This window comes from Eleginops maclovinus, chromosome 10, assembly GCF_036324505.1.
Source record: "Eleginops maclovinus isolate JMC-PN-2008 ecotype Puerto Natales chromosome 10, JC_Emac_rtc_rv5, whole genome shotgun sequence".
In the NCBI taxonomy this organism is placed as follows: Eukaryota; Metazoa; Chordata; class Actinopteri; order Perciformes; family Eleginopidae; genus Eleginops; species Eleginops maclovinus.
Window position 1 is genome coordinate 12,411,567 of NC_086358.1, and position 17,232 is coordinate 12,428,798.

The 17,232-nt window shown below is 41.8% G+C and overlaps 1 protein-coding gene across 1 annotated transcript; it reads right to left on the reverse strand.

Annotated features, from left to right (window-relative positions):
- Positions 1–4,290: 4,290 nt before the first annotated feature.
- trim8b (tripartite motif containing 8b) lies at positions 4,291–16,246 on the reverse strand. The gene is made up of 5 exons (XM_063893160.1): positions 13,694–16,246; positions 7,934–8,029; positions 7,553–7,818; positions 6,515–6,630; positions 4,291–6,408 (listed from the first exon to the last, which is right to left on the reverse strand). Exons 1-5 carry the CDS (start codon positions 14,297–14,299, stop codon positions 5,708–5,710), a joined length of 1,785 nt encoding a protein of 594 aa, XP_063749230.1. The 5' UTR covers positions 14,300–16,246; the 3' UTR covers positions 4,291–5,707.
- Positions 16,247–17,232: the final 986 nt, after the last annotated feature.

The window sequence follows — 17,232 nt, forward strand, 5'->3', positions numbered from 1 at the left end:
TGAGTGCCTCATGGCCTGGGGCTGATCACCAGAAGCTTGTTTTATCTCCTCCATGCAAACTGAAAACTGTATGCAATGCATGAACCTAAACCACCTCCAAAGACAAAAAATATAACTGTAGAGACAGCGTGTTTAAAGAAGTTGAGACTTACAGGCTTTAATGAACTCCCAGTCACATTCAGGTCATAAATAATTGCTTAAAAGACATGTGGAGGTGCTGCTTCTCTCTCATTCTGTTCCTGCTGTTGGAACAGTATGCTGTGTGTTTTATTTTGTGTAACATTGTCTCAGAGACCCAGAGACCTGCAAACACCCTCTTCTTTTTCTTCTTCACAAAGATCCTCATTGTCCGGTCTTCCTCTCCTCTCACACAGACAGAATGTAGCTGACGGGATTGTTCCTCATTTCTGCCTCTTTATGTTACATTCAATCCTCACAAAGCATTGTGGGAAAGTATGACACGCTGTAAGATACATTAAGATACAGAAACAAATGTAAAAGAATGGTTTGATATTTTGGAAAACGTTTCACTTTCTGCTGGATGATTGTACTTTTATTTTTACTAAAAATAAACTGATTAAAATGTGTTATTTGAAATGAATTTTCTGTATCAACTGACAGTACTTATTCCCAGTAAGTCCACTTGACATTACTTGAAATTGTTTGCTCAACAACAACAACAACAACAACAAAGCGGTAAACATAGAAAAAGGTGTGTAATTGACAGATGGTGAGGTATGTAAAATTGTACAAATAGTTACAAATACCTGGGTGTTCTGTTCGGCTATGTACAAGAGGGGACAGAGCAGACTGTATCTGCTGAGGAGACTGAGGTGTTTTGGGGTGCAGGGGGCCCTCCTGCAGACCTTCTATGGTGTGGTCTGCTGGGACTGCAGCTTCTCGGCTGCTGACAGGAAGAGACTGAACAGACTGGTTAAGAAGGCCAGGTCTGTCCTGGGGAGTCCTCTGGACACTGTGGAGGTGGTGGGAGACAGGAGTATGGCAGCCAAGCTGTCCTCCCTGCTGGACAATGTGTCCCACCCCCTCCAGGACACCCTGTTTTCACTGTGCAGCTCCTTCAGTGACAGGCTGCTGCAACGGCGGTGTCTCACGGAGAGATACCGCAGGTCCTTCCTTCCTGCAGTGGTCAGACTGTACAATCCACCACAGCCCCTGGTAGACCCCCACACAATACTGACTGATGAGATCTTATGCAATAAAATGGCAATGTGCGATACCACACGTTTTTATATACCGTGCAATAATCACCTTGGTGTGAAAACCACCATTGTAATAAATGTACCAACATTTTTTTACTTTCTTATAATGTCTCAACACCTCAGATTAGATATGTAACTAGGTTCTGAAGTTGCTGCTCATCATGTTTGTGGATATGTACTTACCTACTTATTTGTCTTTATTTTTATGTTAGTATAACACGTGTGTTTTTCTTCTACATATTAACCATGTTAGCTTATTCTGTGTTGTTGTTGCCTTTTTTTTTTTACCTGCTATGCATTTTTACTGTAACAAAAGTACAATTCTCAATGTGGATTATATTAACGCTGAATCAGAAATACATTTCAGAAATACATTTCTGATTCAGATTCTGTATTGTGACTCGAGGATTGCCCAGTATTGACTGGAACCTGAGTGCAAAGCCATAAGACTTCCTTGGAACTTGCAAAACTATGGCTTGGTCCCACCTCTATAAATAAGCTAATTTCTCAAAATGTAAGACAGTTTCATAATAGATTGAAGTTTAAAGGTTCAATTTGACTTTTTAATAGTTTTGTTGTTTTTATACTTTTGTTTTTTAAAAACCTCTAAATGAGAGAAGGAAAACTCCTGTGGTTGTTTTATCAGTGTATAAACCTTCTTACAGTATGTGTTTGTGGGTAATTTGAAGGAGCCAGACATTGTGTTTGTGTGTGTTTTTGTCAGAGATACATATCGAAGACGTGGGCGACCAAATTGCTGGCTTTCTCCTCATGGTTCAGACAGCTGTGCAGCAGCTGTGTGTGCAAGTGTGAGAAAATGTGTGTGTCGGGAGACTGAGAGGGGGAGTGCTTGATAGTGAATGTGTGTTTGAAAGAGAGAAAAGCAACTCTGTCATTTATGCTGCACCTCCGACCCCACAGTTCTTGGATGCCTGTGTCTCTGTTGAGGTTTGCTGACGTGAGAATTGAAAAAAAAGGCAGATCATTGAGATGGAAAGAAGGTGGGAGGAGGACCAGGGTGGAGCAAGAAGAAGCTTTGGTTTTTACGTGTACATTAACCACTGATTGGTGTTCAGATACTCAAAATTACCTTTTTGAATGAATGTTCAACTCTTGGAAATTAATTTTTGACCTTGGAAACAGCATAACAATCACATCCTAAAGTCCATTTCGCGACTGTTTAAAGAGCATCCAGTTGTATCAAATGATTGTATTATAACAAAAGAGTAGCACACAATGTCTTTGCATCCATGTTAGTTCCATGTTAAACATTTAAAGGAAATTGATGCCTTTGGAAACCATAACTAACAAAACATGCATGTCCTCGCCAGTGGCGTAGCTACTTAAAGCCCACCCAAATGAACATTTTGAGATTAAAAAAAGAAGAAGGAAAAAAAAGGGCATTCACGTCTCATGCTCCTTTTTGAAGAATAAAGTTTTCAAAATTAAAATATTTCACCTTACTGTCATTGGTTATGGTATTTTTAATACTTGATTGATTGATACATGTTTCATATTAGTGTTGAGAGTTGTGCCCCCTCCCCTTACCAAGACCACCAAGTTCTATTAGATCTATCATCTTAATTTAGCTCTCAAAATGCACCAGATGCATGCAATTCACTTTAAAATGTAAAAGAGAATCTGCCTGGGGGAGCAAGCTCCCGGACCCCCCTAGAGGATATGAAGTCCACCCTACTCCTAAAACACGTCAACATGGCTAAGGCCAGGTAACATGGACCTGTATAACGTGAAGACAAAACACTATAAAAAAACACCTAAAAAAAAGAGGCCCCGAAAATGTGCTCGCATTAGCACGCACACAGCTCCACCTCACCTCTGGGCTAAGCCCACCCAAACTTGAAAACCTAGCTACACCCCTGGTCCTCGCAAGACTACTACAGATTGTTAGCCTAGCTTAGCACAAATACTGATAACAGCTATCCAGGCACTACATTTCAATAGCTTTGTTGTGTCTTGATTTATTTTCTTTAATACCTATACACATATTAATTCAGTGCAGAAGAGTATTCACAATGACAAGTATAAAAAACAGCAGTATCTGGAGGACTCATTACAAAACAGTAGTATGAGTTTAACTGGAGACTTCACCAATTTTGAAAATGGTGACTAAGGAAGCTACAGTGGTTATATTTTAGCATATGTTCCACTCTGCATGAAACAGGGAGCACAAACAAACAAGTACAAGGAAAAAGAAATCCAAGCTAAGCTAAACTGAGCTAATCTAAGCATCGAGGCATATTTATTGTACAGACACTAAAATGATATCATTCTTTCATCCGACTCAAAAACGTGACTAAGTCTTTGTCCATAAACATCAAGTATCCTCCCCAAGAACCATTTTTTTTACATTTCCTGTTGGCCTACTCAAACACAGGTGGATCATCCATGCTGTGTGAATGTGAGGGAGGCTCAAAGTGCTGTTAGGGGGAAAGCTTTAATGCTACATCTAATCAGGCTGAGGGGAACAAACACCGACGGTCTACTCATCTCTAGTCTTCTTCTATCCATCCTGTTTTTCTCTCTGTGGTCATCCACCCACACATACTTATGAGCACTGTATGTACTGTGTGGACACAGAGATATTTAGAGCTTTATTTAAGTGGCCTTCTGTTAACACATCTTTGAAGTTAAATAAATGCACTAATGCACGGGAAGATTATTTGCATGGTGAGGAAAGAAAAGCAGAGGATGTGTGATGTTTCGGGTACAAGTGGGAGGAGGTTGTTTCTTTTCAAAGTCATATAGAGAAAGCAGATGACGTATGAACTGGAAAAGAACAGTGAGAAAGAGATTCTTAGTTCATACAAATGAGAGAAATGTTAAATCAGGCTGGAAATATTTATATTTTAAGTCAGATATAAAGGATGGAAATGTCTCTTAATTGCATAATTGCTTTTAAGAGTCAAATTCAAGCCCCCTGAAAAGGCAGCTAAATTGAATATTTCCAGACTTGCAAAGTCTTTATCGGCATGTCTAAATGATATAATTTTGCCCTTTAAACAAACATGGGACAACAAGATTAGCACACAGAGTTGACAGCAGAGACCGGTTTAAATTTGTTTGTTTATTTGGAACCCTTCTCCAAATCACATCTGTAATTTTTCCATTTCACAAAATATTTACAAAAAAGATACTTTTATGTTGTTGTTTTTTTCTTTCTTTATCTTGTCTGTTGTAACAGCTCCTTTTTAGGATGATGAGAATTGCTTACATTTCGTTCAGTCCAGTCTTATTCTTCTAGAAAAAGTTCATGAAAAAAAGTCCTCCCACCCTTCTTTTTTTGTCCGTACACTCATTTTAAAACTGCATACATTTTTTCCACCCATTGTTCTTCTTTTGAGTGCTTTAAAAAACTCTTCCTTGCATGCTTTCAGCTGCAAACAGGAAGCCAAGAGCTTGTGTGCTTATTGAGAGGAAGTGACATCTTTGCCCTGCAGGAAGTACAATTACAGCATCCTCAGATAATCCAGATGCTTGATTGGTTTGGTCTTTCCAGTCTTGCCTTTTTCTCTAAAATCAAAGAGTCTCTCTAGACAAGCATGACGCCTACAGATGTACCAATTAACACAAAGTCATAGTAATTACTAAATGGAAACAGTCTTTGTCAGAGGATCATGTTCTGTCCTGTGGGAAGCCAGATAGCAGGAAGCGAGTGCTATAGGAATAAGTTCCCAAAACGTTTTGGGCCAGGGTCAACCGGCCATTCAGATGCAGCTCCCTGCATCTGTAGTCCAGGCATAACAAGGCGTCCACAAGTGCATTGTGGGTGTTCCATGGAAGAGCGTTTTGTGTTCAAGCCGTACGATCCATCCCTGAACTCAGCAAAGAAAGGAAGAGGTGCCATGACGATGAAAATATGAAGACATGTAGGGCATTTCCTCTTTTAAAAAGGACCTATCCAACAAAGTGAGCTGGGCAGAAAAACAGATGATGCTAATAACATAAGGCATTTGACCTCAGTACAACTAGAGGGGTGATTATATTAGAGAAACATGAGGCGCTAAACTGGAAAAGCTCAACACTGCATGGCTTTCTCTTACTTTAAGCGTCAGTGAGAAGCCATGAAGAGGCGTTTTCCTAATAACAGTTCATTTTCTACCAATCCATCTTCTGTTTTATAAATTAAAAAAAGATGCATGTGTCACTCTCCTCTTAGGCCTCTCTTTGTTTCTCGTCTATGTGAAGAATGATAAGTTGTGCCAGAGTAAGCGTGTTGGCTTTTACGTATAATACACTACATGAGACACTGACTGAAATCAAAGAAAAGAAGATAAACACAAAGAGATCAACCCTGCCCCCGAATGTGTGTGCATGTTCTATGTGTGTGTGTGTGTGTGTGTATAAATCTTAATATTTAAGTGTGTGTATATTCTTTTCCCGGTTAATAAGACGGTAAAGGTGTGCTATTTGGTGCCTGTCTCTATATCCAAGTGTGTTTGTATGTGTGTGTGTGTGTGTCTACACTGTTAACTTGTGACATAGTGCTTTGTAGAGGGCTGCCCATACAGCCCATAAAAATCTGCATGTCTATGCGTCTGCGAGGCGTCTATCCAGTCCCTCACTGCCAAGCCCTGCATGGACGGGCCTCCGGAGGCCAGGCCAGGGGGAGGGGGGTAGTCTTGGGCGCTCACCCAGGGGAAAGAGCCAGAGCGTGGGTACGGGGGATGGCTGCGGTGGCCCGACACCGAGGGCACTCCGGAGCAGTAGCAGTTATCCATCGTGCACACCAGGATCTTGCGACCGCCGTATTGAGGCAGCACGGCCTGCTGAGAGGAGTGTGAGGAGCTGCTGCCACCGGGGGGGAAGTGCGAGGAGCTGAACACGGAGCCTGAATGATGGTTAGTCAGAGAGCCGCTTGCACTTCCTGTCCCGCCGCTTTCGCTGATGTGAGGAGGTCCGCAGGGGCCGAGAGGCTGCTGATTGGTGGACTGACCCTCTCCAGAGGCAGAGCCGGAGCCCAGGTAGGGCTGTTTTGCTAACGATGAGGAAGAAGAAGAGGAAGAGGAGGAGGAGTCCTTGAAACCCGGAACGGCACTTTTTCCGACGTTCCCATTTCCCTCTGGGAAGGCAGTGGAATGTTTCCGTTTCTCCGCTCCAGAGCCGGAGCTCTGACCGCTGGGGTACGCAGGAACAGTCTGCAGGAAGGTGGAGGGAGGGGTGAGGGGAGCTGAGAGAAGAGAAGGTGTGAAATAAGGGGAGATGAGTGTCGATTCAAAATAAAAAATACTTTCATGACCGTAATGAGCAGGATTTAAACGCGTTTGAGATCCTACCTTCCAGCGTTCTCTTCAGGCTCTTCTCTCTTTTCGCAATTTCAGAGAGGAAGAGTTTAGAGTTTAGATTCCCCACTTTGTAAGGAGGGAGGCTGCTGCCCACACATGACTGAGACCTGCAAAAATCAAGATAACACGTCAGCTTGGAAAAACACATCTGTGTATTATAAACTGCTGAAGGGAGAATGCTTTTTTGTAGGCCAAAGCTAGCACCACTCTGGTTTCATTGACTAAAAGCCAACAGGATTTTGTTGCATGTTGGATTATTGCAAAAAAAGGAACTCTGTAGCAAACAAAAGTTAGGATACACCTCGTTCAGCAAGATACTCTTTACAAATCAACACCACTTTAATGGATTTTGTGTGAAGGCAAGGTAAAAGCTAACGTTAGCCTGCGACACCACGGTCCCATGACTTCAGCTTTATACGTGTAACTATTATGACAATTTCACAGAAGTCCAATCAGAACATACACCAATTAATGTAAGTATGTTTTTTTGGGGGGGGGCTTTTTGCCTTTAATTGGATAGGACAGTGGAGAGTGACAGGAAAGTGGGAGAGAGAGTCGGGGTGGGATCTGGAAAGGACCACGGGTGGGGAATGGAACCCGGGTCGCCGGCATACGGTGCAGGTGCCCCAGCCAGTTGCGCCACGGCCGGGACCAAATGCAAGTATGTTAGTATGAGGTAGAATCATTTGCAGGAGTGCAAGTGTCAACACAAGGCTTTGAAGGCTCGCAAGGCATGATGTAAAAAATAGCCAACAACTTCTGTAGCCCTTTTTTAAAACTTGTCAGCAACCATATTTTGAAGGACACGTAACAGCTACAAAAAGAAGTAGTTTGGAGGTTGGGTATTTCCTGACACATTTGAAGTGGTGGAATAACATTTTAAAACCTTATTTGAGGCATCTAAACAAAAACACTTTTAGAAACCCATTGACTTTGAGACGAGGCAACCATAAGTGCTAAAATGCTGAATCATTTCGACGCTTGATTCATTCCTGCGGCAAAACAGTCAAAATCCAAGGTCTCCCTCACCTGTCTGTGAGGATTTTGACAGGCTTGGTGTTTTTCATGAAGCTCAGTTCCTCCGCCTTGCTGAAGGCTGTGTGGATGGAGCTCAGCAGCTTCTGGGCCTCGTGGCGCTGCTCGCCCAGAGCTAAAACCTGGGCAGCGTTCTCCTGGCAGAACCGAGCCTGAGCCCGATCCAGAGCCTCCAGTGTCCGACCGAGATCCTCCTCTAGGAGCTGGTGCATGCGCTGGTACTGCAGACGCACCTCCTCCTTCAGCTCACACACCCTGTCCTGTAGAGAAACAAACAAACATCAATCCACCCAAATGTTTCTTTGTGTTATATAAAAAGGCAAGGAAAAATGTGTGTTGCTGCACCCATAGATATATAGGGTGTATAAAACATACCTCCACCACAATCTTGTCAGAGTCGAGTTTGCAGAGCTGCTCTTCGATCTCCTGCACTCGCTCCTCCACACGCTCCTGCTGTCTTAACAGGCTTTGCTGTGAGGTGAGAAATAAATAAATAAATAAGAAATAAAGAAATAAATAAAGAAAGAAGGAAAGAAAGAAAGAAAGTCTTGAGCTTTTTGGAAGTTGTGACCTCAGCTAGCAAGGACCATCCCCTCCCATGCCTGAGATATTAGGATCTGGGAGCCAGCTAATTTAGTCTCCAGTCAACACACAATCCCTGCGGGGGAGGAGGGAAAGGATTGCTGTCATAGCAACCAACAGCTATTTTGTGTTTGCATTAGTGAGTGAGGACTAATGTTGGGGGAGCTTGGGGCAGCGAGCAGAGATAGCTTAACGGGCGTAAAGACGCAGAAAGAGCTCCAGCAGCTCGCCTCTCTGTACTCTTATGGCAATGTTGTGGCAACAACACTTGTTATTTCTAGGACGACGACGGCATGTGAACTACAGCAGACGGTTGCCCAGGCAAAACTGAAATGCCCATCCGGCTCAGCTTGAGGCTAAAATACATTTTAAAAACCTAATGAATGGCTCCCTACATTGTGTTAGTCTGAGAGTAGGAATGTCATTGACACAGATTTGCTAATCCTTCATGTTATTAATATTTAATGTGAGATATGAATAATCCTCAATCAACATTTAATGATAGAGAAGCACACTGATAAGATGCTACAGAGAAAAATAATGGCACCAGCAGGATCAAGAGTCTACGGTCTTTGTGAAAAAGTACTTCATGCTAAGGTCTGCATGCTAACATGCTAAAAGGAGAATACTAATGTGATTATGCTACGCATGTATTTACCATCTGAGCGTGATAAACTAGGATGGTAATGTATTTCTTTTTTTTTGTTACATCCTTTGAAATACTCTACAGTCATACAGAGATCAATAAAATCAATACTTTTTGAAAAAGAGAAATAAATCCTGTATCTGGGCTGTGGTCATTGTAGCAGCTGTACCAACCAAAAGCCATGATAACTTTGGGGTAGTGGCTTTTAAAAAGGAGGCCTGAAGAGACGGCTGTCCGTTTTTCCAACTTTCTCGCTAGATTTAGTGAATCCTGGAGCTAGTGCTGTTAGCTACATTCGTTGGAGAGGAGTTGTCAACATTGGGCTTGTTTTTTAACATTTGAGAATCAAAACATTTACTTTAGCTTTCTTGTCTAAATGTTACCTACCCAAGCTTTAGCACACTAATGATTGCTAATTAGCACCAAAATACAAATAACAGCAGTTATTTTGATCTACTATTTTTCCAGGGGGACATCTAACCAGCAGTCAACTCCAGAACATTCTCCCTTGAGAAGCTGAGAGCACAACATTTTTGGCATTACGGCTTTAAAATTGACCGAAATTACGACTTGATTATCAAATATTGATGCCTAATGAATATTGATTGTTGCCGCTATTAACTAGATGTTTGGAGATTACAAATAATCTACTAGATTAACATACCCAGATTAAAAAATAATCCATGTTTACCAATGTGTTTTAAAATGATTTGTGTTGACTGCGTAAGAGCAAAAACAAAGTCTCAAAATGATGTCATTGAAATAATGTGTGTATTGGTCGATTGATATTGTTTAAAAATACATTAACAACACCATTTGTAAATTGTTTAATATTTATGGATTATGGTATGTGCATTTAAAAATAACAGCCATTTTTCTCTCCAGACAGATGACACTAGAACAAGACAATTCAAAAAAGGGTCACCGAAGTCAGTACCATTTTAAAGAATGTCTATACAAATTTGTCTGAAATATTTCCGTCGAGACTAAATGTTAAAAACAAAAGGGATTTGAATCCGTCAATAATCCTGCAAGACAATAATCAGTTGTTTTTCAAAGGCGGAAGATCTGGTCACATACCATCATCATCATCATCATCACCCAATCACTTCAATTTATCAGCAGCTGATTTAACATTCGTGATCAGCTGCTGTAGAGCTCGAAAGGAATGAAAACCTTCATAGTCTTAGGCCTCAGTGGCACATGGTTGGGAACCACTGTCCTAGATATATCACACACACACACACACACACACACACACACACACACACACACACACACACACACACACACACACACACACACACACACACACACACACACACACACACACACACACACACACACACACACACACACACACACACACACACACACACACACACACACACACACACACACACACACACACACACACACACACACACACACACACACACACACACACAACTGTGACCTGGTTGTGCTGATTGATTGAGTTAGGCTCTGAGCAGAAGCCTGGGGAAAAACAGGGTCGAAGGAGCCGAAGCGCCCCAGAGGGGGTCGCAACTAAATGTATGGGATACCTTTGGGGGAGGGAGGGGGAGAGAGACGGGGGTATTAAGAGGGGAGGGTGCTCTTTAGCTGTCATTTCACCACAGTGTCTTTTCCATCAGAGCCACCAGAGCAGGAGTTCAGAGCCAGAGGGAAGGTCGGCCCTCGCCTGGAGAGGCTGGTGTGAGAGGGTGAGGTGAATTAGGTGGGGGGGGGGGGATTTAAAGAGCTTTAGGGGTGTGGGGCTTGCTGTATGGTGTGTGTGTGTGTGTGTGTGTGTGTGTGTGTGTGTGGGGAGAGGGGTCCACTCCACTCTGCATTCCATGATTGCATTCAACATGGAGGGTGTTTCAGTAGTCACCACCATAAATATGGCCTAAATCAATGTCACAATGTGATGAAGATTGTTTTTCCATTTCCCACGTACGGAGATCCCCAAGGGAATTATTGGGTCTTATGCCGGAACAGATATAACAACCAATCTCCTTTTATATTTGCTCTTTTTTTTTCTATGGATTTCACCAATGTGTATTTCCAACATTAAAATAAGTTTTAAGGAACAAAAAACAACAAATGATAATCATATGATCAAATGTTTGAGATTATGTTATTGGGACATTATATTTGAAATACTATAAATTCATTCTAATGAGGACTATAGTTACCCTTGTTGGATGATGTGCCTTTTGCTTTTGTAATGTACCTCTGAAAATGTACAAGTTTAATTTGTCTATTAAACAGTACCACTGGAACAACAACTTAGAAAGTTGGTTGATACACAACTTGCCAGGTTCCTGCTTCATATTATGGAGTATAAGGTGAGAATACACGTTTTTCATTCACCTATTGCATACTGATTTGCATAACAAATTGTAATATGGGATTAACTACAGTTTTAACCGTTCCTGTCTAGTTCAAACCTATATTAGTTAGCAGAGTTATTAATTAGTATTAACCTGCTAACAATGCCGGTATATCACACATTCAGTTGTTTTAGGGAAAATCACTGCTATAACCAAGAATAACATAAGCTTAAGAGCTCTTTATGTGATGTTTAAATGCTCTTAGTAATAAATACAACATATCTATTAGCATCCATGTAGTTTCCACGGTACGACCTAAAGCTAATGAACACACCAAGGCTGGAATGAAATTCCAAACTCAGGGAATGGGACCATCCGTGGAGCCAGTGAATTAACCTTTCTCATAGCACACATTTTGACTTGTGTACTTATTACCATTAATTATGGCCGCCTTCCACTTAGTGGAGGTCTTGGTATGGTGCGTAATACCTAACTTGGAAATGTAATGGAACTGAGCCATCAATATCAATGCCGCTTGTGATTTTCTTTGGATGTCAAAATGTCTGCAGTTAATAAAGGTCTATTGTGAGCATAGAGCCCATTCAAATGTATTTTCCCATCCTATATATATATATACGAAAAATATGCAATTGTGAAGGAATTTGGCAATACAGCTTTTAAATTAGGACCAGGTCCCACCCGACGGTCCTTCCTGTGCCCCAAGCGACAGATTAACTATACAAAAAGCTGAGTCATAGCATTACCAACAGGAAATACACCCGAGCATGACACGGTTGACACCTAAACAGGGTGTTGGGTGCACAACATGAGTCAGTCAGCATTGAGTCCTTCATGGTTCTCCCTCTGACTAAGCGGCCCCGTCAAAAAAATGAAAAGGGGTAGGAAAATCAACCCGAAGACAGCAAGCACCAAACTCCCAGGAAGGGAAGAGGTTAATTAAAAAAAAGCCCAAAGTAGACCGCAGAATCAAGTGACGAATCACTTTAATCCACTTCCCCTTGTATCAAGTCCCCCCCCACCCCTCCCTCACAACTGGCGATCCCTGAGCTAGGATGCACCTGTGCTGGGGAGATAAGGCTCTCTGAGGGCCCCTTATTGTTCCACCCTCCACTGCATTGTTTGTCATTCCAACAGATGAGAATGGAGGTTGGAGTGGATCACGACTGAAAAATGCACTCACACGGCCGCTAAAAAACACTCAAAATGCAATTGTGTCCTAAAATGGGAAATTATGTTTTTGATTGAGTCAAGTGATTTGGCAAAAACATAAACAATTGAGAACTCTGTAGCCAAAAATCTGTACTTTAAAATATGCCCTTTGTTTTGGTGAATTAAAAATGACCTCACTGGTTTGTGTAAAGCTAAATGTTGGTATGTTAGGGAGCACTTATTGATCACCGAAGAAATTAAAGCTCTTGCAAGCAGGTCCACAACAAACGGTTATCTTCTCGCGAACAGAGCAGGGCGTTAGAACTAGAGCTGCAACGATACGCTGACCTATAAATCTGCTGATAAACTGAAAAAATAAAAGCTAATTATTTTGCTAATCGATCAATTTGAAGTAATATTTCTTTTAAAAAGTAGCTGGATATATATTAGGTTTTCAGTGTCTCAAATTTGGAATATCTATTTGTTTTTCTGTTTTGTATGATATCAACTAACTATCTTTGGGTTTAGGGCTTACACAACAAGACGTTTAGGACATCACTTTGGAATGGAAGCTGGATGAACATTTTCACTATTTTCATTCATAAAATGTATTTTGTTTGACCAACAGAGGACATCCATGGAACTAATGGTTTATTTTCCATTTTTGCATAAATTTCTACCAAAACAAAATCAACCGTTCGTCATCATTTGATTTTGACTAATTAACTAAGGGATCAATATTTTCGCTTTTCCTTGCCAGCTATCTGAAATCCGCTATCGATACGAGCAAGTGATGATGTCAAACCACCAGCTGAAGTTTTCTTTGTTTCACAATGTCAGTGTGCGCCATCATCCTGAGGTGAATAAACAAGTATGTGAGGGCTGGACGATACATCTTTTCAGCATCGACATTGTGATGCGCGCATGTGCAATAGAACTATTGCAGGGTGCGCAATGTCTAATGGGCAAATTAACGCAAACACAACATTATACAAAGTTTTTCTGTTGACACAAAAGTAAACCGGCCCGCTTTTTTCCCCATGAAGACTGTCTGATATGACATAATTTATTCAGATTATAGTGGTCGTTGGATACACAGAGTTTGTGGGTAGAAATTGGTGTACCAATGATCACCACCCTTGTTGATCAACCTATGAAACCCGCTAGCCGTCGTTTACAACCTGAAAATGAACGAGAAACAGGAGAAAAACCCAGAAAAGGAAGGTTTGGTTGTAAAGTCAGTTGTAATGCCAACAGAAAGGACAGTGCAGTGTATCTATCGTATCGCGATTTATATCGACGAAGAAAAAAAATATAGCAATTTAGTTTTTTTTCCAATGCTGAGCATCCCCAAGGTTTGTTTTGTTTAATGTATGTGTACGATAAGTATATTTTTCTTACTCTGATGTCGTTGCGTCGCAGCTCCACGTCAGTGACGGCGTGGCCATGGCTAGGGTGGCAGCGGGCGAAGCAGCAGTACTGGCACACGGCTGTCTGCTCTGCCTCGCAGTGGTATAGTCTGTACTCGTCGTGCTGCAGGCAGGTCCAGGCCTTCACCGCCTCCGCCTCCACCAAAAGGTGCCCGAGGGCCGAGCACGGCTGCTGCAGGTGAGTCTGGACGTGGGATTGGCAGCAAGGGGCGTTGCAGCGCAGGCACACCTTCACTGCGGGGAGTGGCGGGCCTCGGCGACACAGTATGCACTGCAGCGCAGGCGTGGTGGCCTTCTCCACGCTCAGGGCGTTGTACTTCTCCACTATGTTGGACAGTTTGTGGTTCTTCTCCAGGCTGGGCTTCTGAGTGTAAGCATGATTGCACTCGGGGCAGCGGGCCAGCGTGGAGTCTTTGGCCCAGGCCTCGCTGATGCAGCCCCGGCAGAAGTTGTGCTTGCAGGGCAGCTGGATAGGATCTGAGAACACGTGCAGGCAGATGGGGCAGATGAGCTCCTCCTCAAAACAGTTCCTCCACGTCTCAGCCATGTCAGAGGCCATCATGGTGTGGGCAGGCATACACTAAATGTTCCCACTTGTACAAGACCTTTAGGCCTCTCTGTCGTCGCAGAAAAACGTCTAAAAAAACGTGACTTGAGAAAAAAGAAGGATAAAAAATATGCCGTCCTGAAATCAGTCTGTATATATCAACCCTTGTGACCAAATTAAACTCCCTGACAGGTGGTGAGTATTGCTTATTGCTGCAGCATGAAGGCAAATTCCAGAAGAATTGACCAGAGAAGGCTTCAGGCAAAGGATGACAACACCTTGGTGATTTCAACACACACAGCAGGGGCTGACGTTACACAGATTACAGTAAACGGTGCTTTCCTTTCCTCTAAATCATGCACACACACACACTCACACACACACATAGAGGCCTGCCTTTACAGCTTCTGTGTCTGTTTATAGGCCGACAGGAAGCTACAAAGCCTGTCAGCTACAGGTAAAAAAGCAAACAAGGCACAGAGAACTAAATATTTAATTATTATTCATCACAACTACTCATATGATCATGAGGTGAATCAATCTCTATGTAGCACATGAAAAGACACTTGATCCCTTTTTTCTGCTGGCTGCTCGGGCCCTTACCTTGAGCTTCCTTTACGTTAACGTCGGATTATGATTGACTGTGGACCATTTCAGACCAACAAACGAAGCATGAAAACCATGAAAAGGGACTGCTACAGTCCAGTCCACACCCTGAATACTTATCACACAAAAGAGAGCTTTAAAAAAAACCTGAATCTGTTTTTATCTAAACCTCAAGGACGCTTGAATCCGTCAATAATCACAACGCAGCGCAATGCTTTTGTCCGCTGAATCATAAATAAGTATCTAAAGGAGCCTCCACCTGCAACTTAATTATACATACACCCAGCGACGGTTTGGCAGTAGAAAGAAATAGTGTTTCACAAAGTCAGACGGACAACGCAGCTACCTCCAGCCCTTCTATTTAACATAAAAGCGAAATTTCTATCTGATGAATACCGCCTGCTATGTGGCACCGCTCGCATATCTGTACACAAGGCCTCGGCTTTTTTCTACCAGGTTTCAGTCGACAACAAAGGCCTTATAATCTCATTAAACAGAAAATCATACCCGGGCCATCATTTCGAGCCTGTTTACTGCATAGTTAATCGTTTTAATAGTCGAGTCCAGCTCCTGCGCACAAAACAAAGGGTTTTAAGGATCCGCAGGAATGTTGGCTGCTGTTGCAGAAGCCTTTTGGTTCCCCCCTCCGACACATCTATCTAAAATCTTCTTACACCGAGATCAATATTATTATTTTATCTTTTCACGTTGCTCTCCACCTGATTCACCAATCTCAGCCTTTAGCCAACACCATTATTTTCCTACTTCCTTATCTCGATTAAATCGTATAAATTGACTCAGACGTCACCTCACCATTTTCTACCATAACACAGGTACAGATCAACACTACCAACAAAGATACAAGGTTGATATAGGCTATGGTCATTATTTTTTAAAAAGCAGCCATATTTGATATATTTAACTAATAGAAAATACAAAAATATACCCTCCTAGTTTTAAAGGGGCCGTCGCTTTTCTGTCCTTGTTAGGGGTAGCTGTCATCAGCCATCTTGCAAATCCTCATTTAAAAAAAAAAGGAGATATCCGCCGTGGAGAGGCTGTTACACCAAAGCTGCTTTTCGCTAGCTGACCTACACAGGCACATTAGCGGGTCATTATTCAATAAAAACACGCCTTTTCGTCGTTAAGCTAGGTCCAAACGGAGCAGGCTTGCTGTGGGTATTTTGTGTGGCCCGGTCTGGTCGGTTTGTCCGGTGTGTGTCGACTCCGTGGTTCCAGAAAATCCAACACGGTTGAGAATAATAATCGGTGTTTTCTCCCCCCTTTCTTTCTCTGTCTCTATCGGTCAGGCTTTAGAGAGAGGAGGAATGCAGGCGAGCTGGACTGGACTCAAACCAGCGTCAAGAAATCAATAGAACAAGACACTTCCGGTGAAGACTTTCAAAATAAAACGGCGTTTAAACTCTAAAAGTGTATAAAAAGGATACATTATAAGTCTATATGCAGGCTTTGGTTTCACAGCAACAACAAAAGTTTATTGAGTCTGTTTTCTTTTCAATGATTGATAGATACTAACACAGAAATTAAAATCCAAAGGATACATGTTAAATCAAAAGGCTGACATGGTCCCAGGATGTTACAAGACAAAGAAAACACAAGGAAGCACATGACATTTAACAGAAATCCAATAACAAACCGACTTAATAACAACTTTTTAATAAACCATTTTTATACAACAACAGATTTCGTGTCGGGCTGTTGAGTTTTATCAATAATTCTTAAGTATAAAAACTCTTACAGGAGGATCTTTATAAAAAGAGTCTTTAAAGCTTCACTTATAGAAATTAGGCCCCTAGGGGGCATAACAGCTCCAAAACAGAATAGAAAACACACATTCCTGACATTACATAAAATGTAGCTTATTCTTTTAATTGTCAATGGTTGGTTTTCCTCGACGGCTAGTATCTAACTTGGTTTTTCTGCTGTTTGGAGCTGAGCAGGGCGAGTTTACCAGCACTTGTAAATGAAAAATGTCGAATATTTAAACCACTAATCGAAAGCCCGTCTGGAGCAGAAAGGAATTTCACCGTGGAATGAGGGGTATCAAAATCAAAATAAGGTTTATTGCCAAGTACGTTTTTAATGTTCAAGGAAACTGTGTCTGTGTTTGTTGCATACAATAATAGTAATAGGGGGAACAAATACAATAAGTATATACATATTATTCAGGCCACACTTGAGCTCTTGGATTCACAATTTTACTATAAGTGGGAGATTATCTTGATGAAACACCAAAAAATGTCAAAATCAATCATTTTTAAAGAAGAAGGTATTTTCAAATTCAAATGTGTTAAACTCGGCAAATAATAAATAAAGGTGAAAGTAACTCAGAAACT

What these genes read in the sequence shown, in the direction of transcription:
- trim8b (XM_063893160.1), bottom strand. Translation starts at nt 14,299, where the DNA reads ATGCCTGCCCACACCATGATGGCCTCTGACATGGCTGAGACGTGGAGG. An exon ending in TGCGACGCAACGACATCAGA is followed by an intron (nt 8,030 to 13,693) that starts GTAAGAAAAATA and finishes CTCACCTCACAG; the next exon opens with CAAAGCCTGTTAAGACAGCA. An exon ending in CCTGAAGAGAACGCTGGAAG is followed by an intron (nt 6,409 to 6,514) that starts GTAGGATCTCAA and finishes CTCTTCTCTCAG; the next exon opens with CTCCCCTCACCCCTCCCTCC.